Source organism: Anoplophora glabripennis, unplaced genomic scaffold (assembly GCF_000390285.2).
Source record: "Anoplophora glabripennis isolate ALB-LARVAE unplaced genomic scaffold, Agla_2.0 scaffold317, whole genome shotgun sequence".
Classification (NCBI taxonomy): Eukaryota; Metazoa; Arthropoda; class Insecta; order Coleoptera; family Cerambycidae; genus Anoplophora; species Anoplophora glabripennis.
The window spans coordinates 172,464-184,550 of record NW_019416468.1 but is presented as its reverse complement, the minus strand read 5'-3'; the positions used below and the strand labels follow the sequence as shown (position 1 = coordinate 184,550).

At 33.7% G+C, this 12,087-nt stretch overlaps 1 protein-coding gene across 2 annotated transcripts; it reads right to left on the bottom strand.

Moving 5' to 3' along the window:
• Positions 1–228: 228 nt before the first annotated feature.
• Positions 229–11,544, bottom strand: LOC108907017 (protein zyg-11 homolog B-like). 2 transcript variants are annotated; one of them, XM_018710489.1, is made up of 6 exons: positions 10,945–11,544; positions 10,570–10,847; positions 10,096–10,484; positions 9,361–10,037; positions 4,871–5,227; positions 229–685 (listed from the first exon to the last, which is right to left on the bottom strand). In XM_018710489.1, the coding sequence occupies exons 1-6, from the start codon at positions 11,342–11,344 to the stop codon at positions 546–548; spliced, it is 2,241 nt and encodes a 746-aa protein (XP_018566005.1). In that variant the 5' UTR covers positions 11,345–11,544; the 3' UTR covers positions 229–545. The 2 variants fall into 2 exon arrangements, with proteins under 2 accessions (XP_018566005.1, XP_018566006.1); XM_018710490.2 differs by lacking the exon at positions 229–685 and adding an exon at positions 753–893.
• Between the last annotated feature and the right edge of the window lie 543 nt (positions 11,545–12,087).

The window sequence follows — 12,087 nt, the reverse complement described above, 5'->3', positions numbered from 1 at the left end:
TGTTTTAACTTTACCGAAATTTAATTACCAGGGCGAAGGAAACAAAATGACAGGTCACGTGACTTGTAATCACTTATGAATGCTCTGTATCTTCTTCCACCATACTACAAGTTAGAAGTTGAGGCTAGAATTAGCTAGATACTTTTTAATACTTACGCTAGACGTAGACAGGGGGCGTGAGTAAAAGCCATTTTCAACAATATGATATATTTGACTAGCATTGTACATAATTAGTATATAATGTCTAACAATTATACAATATTTTGTACAGGACATATAATATCCATATTGGCACGTAACATTAAATTTTTTATAGTACGTTGCGTGAAAAGAACTTGATTCATAACAACAATATAACCAATGTCTCAGACTTGTAAAATCTTTTAAAGCTGCAAACAAAACGTAACAATTTTCATTATTGCAATAAAAATTCATTTAAAAATACTTCTGATAAAACTTATAATGTAAAAATCACATATATTGAAAATAAATTCAATAAAAATTTTAAAATAACATTTACGTTGGTGCAACCAACATACCGCATTTCACATTCCGGTGACATCTAATGTCTCTAGGATTTGGGAACATATGTGCTTGATCTCGGGGTGGGAATCGACGTAGTTTAAAAGATCGGTCAATAAAACGTGACCCTTTTCTTCCCTAAGCATCAAGCAGTAGCGTGTAGCTATAATTAAAAAAATATACGATAAATCATTGTGGCATATAAAATATATTTTGTTACTTAAAGTTACAAAGAACTGCATTAAATTTATTAATCAACTGTTAAATATCGTATAGTAGAAAATACCTGACAAATTTGGAAAATAAAGCAAATAGTGTCCTACGAATTACATCGTTTTGGCGCTCTCATAGGATAGGTCTGATATACAGTTCTGAAAACAGAACACAAATACATCCATGTCGACATGAAATCAGATAAAAGTGAATTGTCACTAAAGTGTGTGTAGCAATTTTTACCACTCGAAACATGCTAGAAAAATCAGTAACATGTACAACATGCTTATAATATGATGCATAATAATTATTTGATATATGACACAATCAAAGTAATGGTGAAAGTGGTGATGTAGTTTTTATGGATCTCTAAAACCATATGTAGCAACTATGTCATGTCTACCTAATTAAGTAATTCAATTTATACATAGTGTCCCACTTAAGACTGTAGCTCCCCTATAACTTTAGTTTTTCTTCGATTTAAGTCAATACAAGGCTACCTGAGATATCGTAATAAAATACAGTGAAAACTGGTTAAAACGACATCACTTTATTGGATATAACAATGGAATTTGGAAGTCCTGATTTAACGCTATAGAAATACCATATTAAAAATATCGTTTACAACGACATTTCGGATTTAGCGACGCGTTTTTATATACATTTACCATAGAATCTGTCGGTTATAACGACCAATATATGGTCTTAAAACCAATGCACCTCTCTTCCACCTGCCCTGCCAACATCCACGCTTTTGACACCAGTTAGTAGAGATTAAAAAACGAATAAACTAATTCAAGCAAGCAATAGAATGTGGCGTGTCACACTACGATTTCAACAATTTGGAAGGATAGAAATAAAGTAAAGTCTTTATTCGTAAACAATTAATTGAAAATGAAGCGCACGAGATCTTTTGAACACAAAGCAATACATGTACATACTTAAAGACTTGCATTGTAAATTTCTCTTTTTTTCTATAAAAATGCTAGATAAAATATATGCTTATAACGTCTATCTGTTATAACAACCGTAAACAAACGGTCCCTTGATGGTCGTTATAACCGATTTTCACTGTAATAACAAATCAGTCATTTTTTATCGGAAAATTTTATTGACTTGTTATTTTTGTGCTTCTTTATTTCTATATTTTATTATTAATCTAACTAAGCATTTTGGCTTATGCTTCAGAGGTTGGTAACAAAAATTTAATATTTTAAAGAATTATATTGTCTTAAAAACCAAGAGCTTTAAAAAAAATATTAGAGAAAATTTGTTGCCTTTAATGAGTTAGATGCAGGGTTAAAATTTTGGTACTTGTTTTGGAAAACCCTGTATATCTTAATTTTTAAAAAATCAAGAGCTTTAAAAAAATATTAGAAAAAAGTTGTTGCTTTTAATGAGTTAGATGCAGGGTTAAAATTTTGGTACTTATTTTGGAACACCCTGTATATCTCAATTTTTAAAACCATTGCTCGTCATAAATTAACCACCTTTTGAAAAAAAAAATTGAATTGGATAAAAAAAGTTATTGTAGTTTGAATGCTGAAGAAAGCCGAACGTTTCTATAGCTTTTGCAAATATTTTAATATACATTACTATATTTGTTTGTTAGGTAAAAAATGAGAATATCCAGATGTATTTAAGTAGGAAGGATTTGTCATATAGTGGTTGCGTGTTTTCGGTTGTAAGAGAGGACAGTCTTTCTCTGCAGATATATATTTTTCTGACTCCAATTAAATTTTTTATATTTTTCTTCCTTGGAAGGCATTGAACAATATTTTTTTGACATGTTACTACTCTAAATACTAAAATTAAACTACTACATAACACTTTATCTGAAAAAGTTAAACAATATTGCAGTATAACATAAAAAAAAATAATTATTAAGGGGGAAAACCACATTAGGAGGTTAAAAAAATTTGATTTTTTTTTATTGCATAAACTGTTAGTATACTACAAAAATACACTGCCAAAATTTCAAAATTTATGAACCTAAAAACGAACGACCACCGTGACAGCGCTCTGGACAAAATTTGGTCATAGATTCGTAAGACAAATTTAGGGGACCCGTATTTTTTATTTTTGCCAAGTGGGCACTTCGTTTGGAGTTACAGCCCCTTGAAATCCGCCCCTAAGAACAGGTTTTTTTTTTATACAGGGCAGGAAAATCCACATGGTCCATCTGCCTTTACACGAGAGCGACAAAGTAAAGTAAAGAAATCCGTGCGATAGACAAGTATGGCTATAGTGAAGACGTTTCATAATCTGAATAGTCACCGCCCGTTTTGGGTTAGAAGTGGGACTGACTATTTAGATTATGAAACGTCTTCAATGTAACCATCCTTGTCTATCGCACGGATTTCTATGACTTACTTTATCGCTCTCACGTAACGGCCGATGTACCATGGGGACTTCCCGAACCTGTATATCTCAGAACCCTGTTGTACAAGAATCACTAAATTTGGTACACAGGGGTCTTATGACATGTGGATTATAACAGTGTTACGCTTCTTGGCAGGGAACCCCCTTGAGACACTTTTTCTTGGGTCCCCTTGTCTTTGGAATCAAAAAAATTTCGTCGCATATTTGAATTTCTTAGAAATTATTAGTTCGCTAGAAATCCATTGAATTTAGAAACTTTTTTCTCTCGATATTTTTTTCGTAAAACGCAATGTTTTTGAGAAAAATGGCAAGTCATGATATGTATTCGATCACATTTTGACATTTTTCTCGAAAACATTGCATTTTACGAAAAAGATATCAAGGGATAAAAAAGTTTCAAAATTTAATGGCTTTCTAGCGGACTAATAATTTTTAAGAAATTTAAATATGCGACCAATTTTTTGGGCTCCAAAGACAAGGGGGGCTCACGAAAAATTGTCTTAAGGGGGTTCCCGCCAAAAAACATAGTACTATCAGATTTCACATGTCATAAAATCCCAGTGTACCAAATTTAGTGATTCTCGTACAACAGGGTTGCGAGATATAAAAAAAAGACTATTCTTAGGTGCAGATTTCAGGGGGCTGTAACTCCGAAAGAGGGGGTCACTTGACAAAAATAAAAAATACAGTCTCCTAAATTTGTCTTAAGAATCCGTGACCAAATTTTGTTGCATTAATTTCGGGACACCCTGTATGGTGCTGAAATCGCTAATTGATCGGAAAGCACTCTATATTATTGATAGCTTTTTCAAATTTCTAGTTTTCGGAAATCTTTAAATGCGTTTTTCTCAAAATGACATTTTTTGATTTACAGGAACTCTAGCTCAAAAAATTATGAACTGATTGTTATGAAAATTGAAAGTGTGATTTTTTATGAAATTGCAAAGAATATGAACCAACAATTGGGATGATATCATAATTTTAAGCGTGTTTTTTTATCCAAATAAGTGCAAAAAATGGTAAAAATCAATACATTTTCTTCTAAGTGTCAAAAATTCAATTTTCACAATTTTTACCAGCAATCAGGTTCTTAGAAAACATATTAATAATTCAGCAAAACAACCATATTGCTTTGAGATCAAAATTGCGACCTCATTTCCCGTGAACAACCAACCCAGATGAGGACCTTCGGTGGACAACAGTCCGTAACTTCAGCATTTTCAACACAAATGACTTGAAAAAAATTTGTAAATGTAGTTCAAAATATTGATAAAATAATACCAAAGTTTAATCAAATTCTAACCAATTTGTCTCAAATCTCAAAAAAATTTCATGAGGAACACCTGAAAATCAGCCTCCTAACGGGGTTTTCCCTCTCCTCATTATTCTCGCGAATAGTTTTAAGGATGTTACAGTCTTAAATGGGGCACTCTGTAGAGTTGTATGTGACTATGTTTTTTAAATATTTTAACATAACAGATTACTGCATCCTTGAATAAAATTTGTTCTCTAATTGTAACTATTTCTTATGTCTGGTATGCAAAATGTGTTCTCTGTCAATTGTAAAATACACTTATCAATATTATCAGTTCCAGAAATTTGCTACTGTGATTATGCTTCCATTGTGATATCTAAAGAGAAAATAAAAAAAAGAGTTTTCTATTTTTGAACATTTAACATATTGACAGCTGAAGATCTATCTTAAAACTGTTAAAAAATTGTGCTAATTCTTGTATAATTTATATCTACTTACGATTCTTAGTGCACACGTGATGTATAGCCCAAACCGCCCAAAGCTGCACCTGGTAGTCCATGTCCGTCCGCAACAGAGGAAAAAATGGCTTGAAACTCCTGTAAGCGACCATTTCGTTGTCGGGGACCTTCCACTGAGAAACCGCGTTTTCTAATTCCAGCAGCATCTCGCCCCTCTTGCGATTCGAAATAGTCCACCGTAACTCGCCGTCCGACGCCAGATGGGCGACTATGCCGGCGGCGAAGTAGCTGACGTCGATGTTCTCCGATTTCAGCAGGTGGAAGAGTTCGCTCATAAGCGAGTCGAGCATGAGGCTGTGGCGCAGATCTACCACTTCCGCTATGTTGTTCAAAAGACCTGAAAGAGAAACTGTTACCTGGGCAGTTCGAAAGAAGTTAATATCGCTACAGGTAGCTTGGTTCTCTCCAAATTTCTATAGTTTTAGGTACATTGATGTAGAATAAACCAAATATTTTGTTATGGACGCACAGAAGGAATGTTAAATATATTTTTCTGAGTTAAAAGTTAAAATTTAAGTTATACATGGGAAAAATTCTGTGTATAAGGAACGACTTCGTATTCTTAGGGTCAAAATAACATGATTTAACTAAATTTACATCCATCCAAATTTGTTTCTTTTAGCTGTTGTTGGCAAGGTATTTTTTTTTAAATAATTTTTTAACGTTCTGTCCGATAAAAATCAAATTTAGTCCTTGTGTATAGATGTCACTTTATTACATAGCAAGCGAAGTAATTGTAATTACGAAAATGAGAAAGATCTCCCATCCCTAAGTAAACATGGTAAATTTTTTTTCGGCTGTCTATGCGATTTAAGTTCTTGTTTTATTATTGAAATAACGGCTCTTTCAAAGTTTTTTCTCTCTCCCAAATCTTTAGTATTTCTAATGAGTCTTATGTGATTAGTTACATTATTAGTCATCACCTTCGTATCTTCAATATCCATTTGAATTAAATGTCCTAAAAAATTGGAATTTCGTTCTCTCTCATCGAATTAATCTAGTTTAATGTTCCTCAAATAAGTATAATCGCAGCATTTAAAGAACAAATTGAGATTAGCAGATATCATAAGACGCACATATTGTAGCCGACCACACATCGTTTTCAGTCTGTTGAGACCCTCCACAATTCACTACAATGTGTAACAAACAAGACGTATTTGAAAATTTCGCGGTTTGGAAATCGTATTCGATAAAATTCAGAACGAGTGAAAACGGTTAAATGAAACTATGTACAGCAGTAGGTGGGTAATATCCGGTTATGTCGCAGCATATCAGATATATGTTTTTTGTTCTTTGTTTAGCGACGAAATTTTTTCTGTGTCTTAAGAAGTAAATACATAGGTATGTCGAAATTAAGTACTAACAAACAAGTGTTTCTGCACGCTTTACATCTTGCGGTAGAAACAATTTGTCGGTGTTACCCAAATGTAGATGAATTAATAGCACAGACCAAGGCAATGTTTCTCAAATCCCCGACATATTCGTCAATTCCACCAACAGTGTCCTGGCATTCCAGAACCTCCACAGCCTATTCTTACACAATGGGGGACATGGTTAGAGGCATCATTTCATTATTTTAAACATTTTCAAAAAAATAAAATCCGTAATTTTACAATTTGATGCCAAAGAATCGGCTGCTATTCGGAAGAGCTAAATAAAATTTCAAGATTGTCTAGTTATTTACAACAATTATATTTCAATTGCGAATGTTATAAAAAAATTTACAAAAGTGTTTAAGTCAGAGAAAGTTTGACAATGTGTTAAGAAAAAATCCAGATTTCTCCAGATTAAGACACCTTCATCATAGCAATAGCTCTCCCATGGATTCATTAAGTGATTTTACTTTTTACTGAACGTCATTAGATGTCGAACAATCGTTTTCGTTATATAAGAATATTTTATCTCCGTTGCGGTCATCGCTTAAAGAATCTACTGTGGAGACATATGTAATGTTCCAGGTATTTGCCAGAGCTCATCCAGATTTTTAATGTGGAACCGGGTAAGAATTCCACAATATTATAAAATTATTTATTATAAANGTTTAGCGACGAAATTTTTTCTGTGTCTTAAGAAGTAAATACATAGGTATGTGGAAATTAAGTACTAACAAGCAAGTGTTTCTGCACGCTTTACATCTTGCGGTAGAAACAATTTGTCGGTGTTACCCAAATGTAGATGAATTAATAGCACAGACCAAGGTAGTGTTTCTCAAATACACGACAAATATTCGTCAATTCCACCAACAGTGTCCTGGCATTCCAGAACCTCCACAGCCCATTCTTACACGATGGGGGACATGGTTAGAGGCATCATTTCATTATTTTAAACATTTTCAAAAAAATAAAATCCGTAATTTTACAATTCGATGCTAAAGAATCGGCTGCTATTCGGAAGAGCTAAATAAAATTTCAAGATTGTCTAGTCATTTACAACAATTATATTCCAATTGCGAATGTTATAAAAAAATTTACAAAAGTGTTTAAGTCAGAGAAAGTTTGACAATGTGTTTAGAAAAAATCCAGATTTCTCCAGATTAAGACACTTTCATAGCAATAGCTCTCCCATGGATTCATTAACTGATTTTACTTTTTACTGAACGTCATTAGATGTCGAACAATCGTTTTCATTATATAAGAATATTTTGTCTCCGTTGCAGACATCGCTTAAAGAATCTACTGCGGAGACATATGTAATGTTCCAGATATTTGCCAGAGCTCATCCAGATTTTTAATGTGGAACCGGGTAACCATTCCACAATATTATAAAATTATTTATTATAAACGCATTAGGTGCCCCTGCTTTCAAACCGAAATGTCGTACCTTAAATATTACTAAAATATGTAATTAATTATGTGAAAAACATTAGACACAAAAAAAGTACGAGAGAAAAAACTTTAAAATGTCGCTATGATAAAATAACTGAAGTGTTTTTTTTACTCTATTTTAAAAATATTAAGCTAACTCATCCAAATTCAAAATCTTATTAATTGAAGTCAAACAATATTCCTTTACTTCATTAGAAAAAAATTTTGATTTGGTTTGAAACAGCTTTAAAATGGAGTAAAAAATCTGAAAGCCAATAATAGGAATGTTTTTTGAAAAAGTCGCCGGTAAAAAAAAATATAAGCATATCCGATTAGGAGGCACTTTCTTCATTTCTATAAGTGCAATATTACTTTGATTAGTATGTCAAAAATTGGCAAAATCTCATTTAACGTGCTTGTTTCATGTACAGAGATTATTGGAACAACCTGGATAATTTCAAGTCGACTAAGTCAAAAAAATATAATCCCGAGTTCTGTCTCAGAAAAATCTAGCTTGTAAATTTGACAAAAAACATAATTTCGACTTCTAAATTGAGGGAATATCTATCTGAGTAGAGAAAAATGTTTTTTTTGCTCATCTTAAAATGTGTAGTCTTAAGAATATTGTCACCGAACCCGAGACTTTGCACGAAATCTAATGTAAAATAAATATAAAATCATCATAGACATCGAAAACACAGCGACATCGCTGTCATCAGTCATCAATTAAATTAAGATAGTGACAGACACATAATTACGAATCGACTACTGACTCTCGGACCACGGTAAAACCATAAATCGGACTATTACTTCAGTATTAAACCATTTTCGAAAGTTTTGATATTTTTTTTACAAAAAAAGCAATACGAAGTTCTACGCCTTCCCAGGAGTCTCACTAGCCTTGGCTTCGAAAAAATCGTGCAACAAAAATCCAGTAGGAAATGGAGGCGTAGACAATATCGTGTGTAAATATCATATTGAAATTCCAATTAATTTTGGAAGTTATGGGCAATTTACCGGAAAGTAGCCAAGCGGTCGGTTACCCGTTGTGCCGCCTGATGCAGACTCTTTTGTGTAGATCTAGTAGATATTGAGGGGTTGGACAATTTGTGAGCAACATTAATTATTTTGTGCATCTTTTTGTGAAAATTGTATACTGAAATGGATAGTTGAAAAGATAGGACAAAATGCTGATATGTATTGCAAAATGTAAGACGCGAAACGCGTGCATATTGCCAAAGTCAAAACTAACAACGCAACCTGTGAAGGGAGGATTCAGCGAAGCCAGTCACGGATCGCTGAAGAAGATGCTGCCAGTACTTAAACGCAATTATCTCCAAACATACTAATTAAAGATGGTTCCCAAAATATTCAGAAAACGGCTCGACTGAATAATTCCTAAAATTCACATATTTTTTTCTGCTGTTTACTCAAATGTTCACTCTTAAAAAAATTCAGCTTACAAGTTGAAAGTTCTAAGTTACAAAGCCACAAAAATGTTATCCTTCATTTCGATAGCAGATTTGTTAAGTCAAATAAATTATCGAACTGACATACTTCTCACTTAAAACTATTTTTTTTTAATACGCTTGTGCTAAGAAAAATGTTTGCATCTGTAAACACATTTCTGCTATATTTATTAATGTTATCACTGTTATAATCTTACCCAAAACCTTGGTTTCTATAGTAGAATCGCCCTTAAAAGTCCTCAAAACGTTCAGGAACAAGTGAGCACCTCCTTGCTCCAAGAAAACGGCGCAAGTAGCGGCGCTCTCGTCCGTCAGATTCCACAGCGCACTCAAAGTAAACCTCAAAGTGATATCGACAACTATAGTGTCGACTCTGCTCTGGACCATCGCTAGCAGTTTCCTCATGTATTTCGGTGTGGCACCCAGCTCCGAAGTCTGTTTCGTGCTAACCTTAGCCGCCAGGATGCTGCAGATAGCCACCGCCATCCTGTTCATATTAACGTCATCGAATGTACACAAGGCATCAAGAACTAATTTAGCGCACTTAAACTTATCGAAGTTAACTTCCTGCAATATACGGTCACTACAGAGTGTCAACAAAGAGTTCTTTTGTAGCTGAAACTCTTTAGGAAAAGTTTTCATCGCCAAGAGCGTTAGGTTCACGCCGTTGCTGAGGGCTTTCGGATGTATATTTTTTGAGAGATCTCCACGAGTTAAGTTGTACAGGCAAGCCGTGGCTGCCATCTGTACGCCGAATCTGCTGGAATGGGCTTCCATCACAGGTAGAACCAAGTTGAAGATGTCTGGTCTGGCCTCTTTGAATATGCTGGTTAGTTGGAACAGGTGGTATAATGCTTTTTGGACATAGTTTGACCTAAAAATGAAATATACATCTCGAAATGGTTAAGCGAAAGTTATTAGTATTTATTTACCTTCCTTTATGTCTCTTTAAAGTGAGTTTGATGTGCTCTTCATTGCCTAAACCAGCAATAGTTAGATTATGTGGGTAATTCGTACTAGTGGGATCTGAAAATACAGGATCGAAAGTCACAGCGCACAGGACAATGCCCAAAAATTCCAATTTAGGATGTGTTTCAATAAATCGCAATAGAACCTGCTGCGATATCAAGTCTTTCCAACCAGATACATCTAATACCATAAGATCAGGTAATATGTATTGATTTTCCAAAAATTCTGTGATGGGACAATTTTGGTTGTATGTCTGACTGTCCACTTTTTCAGTGTAAAAACTAATATCTAAATATTTTAACAGTTTTAACTGTTCTATCGTAGATACCAAATGCTCAACTTGAGCCATATCCTGAAATTATAAATACACGAATATATGAATATACGAATACACTAAATAATATAATACTTGTTTCATATTATTTATGGCTACTTACACAAATTGACAGACTTGTAAGTTTTGAAGACAACATGGTAAGTGGTTTTAAATCCGTAACTTGAGTGTTGGAAATATCTATCTTCTCTAATAATTTTAAATCTTCACAAATGATTTTGAACATTTTTTGGTTCAGTTCTGTATTTGACAAATTGAGACTTCTTAAATTCTTTAAATTAGATATTTTTATTATAAAATTGTGCCGGTTTGCATCAATAGCACTACAGTATGAAAAATTTACATTTGTCATATTCTCAACAGACCATTCATTTAAACAATCTAAAACAAATATAACATAGTACAAAAAATTTAAAATATATTTTGAGCAATCCCACATCACATAAATGACATTGTTATACTGTTGTGTTCCTCTTACCATAAATTTCTCCAATACTAATTCTCTTCAAGTTAATACACTCCAAGTCTACGATTTTATGCTGCTTAAAAATATGAGCTCCTTTTTTTGTCACTTCACAATTTTTTAATTTCACATTTCTTAACTTTGTATTGTTCTCTGTAAATAAGTTTAGGGTTGCATCACAAAGATAACCTTTCTCACAGAATTTCCTCAGTAACTTCTCAGATACCTCATTAATTAGAAAAATCTCAGGATCATGAAATACATATCGTTTCTCACATCCCGCATAATCTTCGATAGAACTTATTCTTTCCCACAAACCTTCTTTGGTCTTTCTCTGAGGCTCTGCATATATCATAATATTATCGCAAATCGTGTCTAAACACAAATCTTCCAAGGTACTTGGGCTTTCAAACATTTTTTTTTACAATTTCTAACCTCTTTGTTGTGAACAAATGAGTATCTTTGACGTTACATTGAGTTTTAACTTACAAAGACTGTTGAGAATAAAAAGTTTAACATAATTTTAAGAGATCATACTGGTTATTTAATATTTTGTTGACGAATTTGATAAAAATACTTAAATATTTCACTGCCATATTCTTCTGTTGCTGTCAAAAGTACCTGTCACTTGTCACAAATTGTAAACTGACGAACTGACAGCGTGACAGCCACTGTCAGAGAGAAAATAGTAAGCCCGGATCCACATGCATGCGTGATCATGGATATCCGTATCCGTGATATATATATGCGAAATTTAGTCCAAGGTCAATCTTCGAGCATATACTACTGGAGGTGGCATGCCATTGCGAAAAGTGTGGCTGAGTGTGCGAGAGAGATAGACAGTATCTCAGTACATGCTGTCTCATTCCTTGCTTCAATGATGGAAGCCCTGCGAGAACCAATGAGTGCAAACATTCATTTCCAACCAATCGTGTGCGTGCTAGAGTGAGACAGCAATTTCTGAGATAGTGTCTGTTCTCTTGCACACTCAGCCACACTTTTCGCAATGGCATGCTACCTTCATTAGTATATGTTCGAAGTGGTCAATCCACATGCAATGTCCATGATATTCCGAACTATCTCTGTCATTCTACTTCTACTTCAGCGATCTCGCTGTAACGGATACGTGATACGTACAAACATGGGATCTAGTCTCCC

Bases quoted from the DNA above. Each gene is read 5' to 3' on its own strand.
- LOC108907017 (XM_018710489.1), bottom strand. From the start codon at position 11,344: ATGTTTGAAAGCCCAAGTACCTTGGAAGATTTGTGTTTAGACACGATT. The intron at 10,485-10,569 runs GTAAGTAGCCAT...TTATAATTTCAG, and splicing joins TTACAAGTCTGTCAATTTGT to GATATGGCTCAAGTTGAGCA. The intron at 5,228-9,360 runs GTAAGATTATAA...TTTCTCTTTCAG, and splicing joins TATAGAAACCAAGGTTTTGG to GTCTTTTGAACAACATAGCG.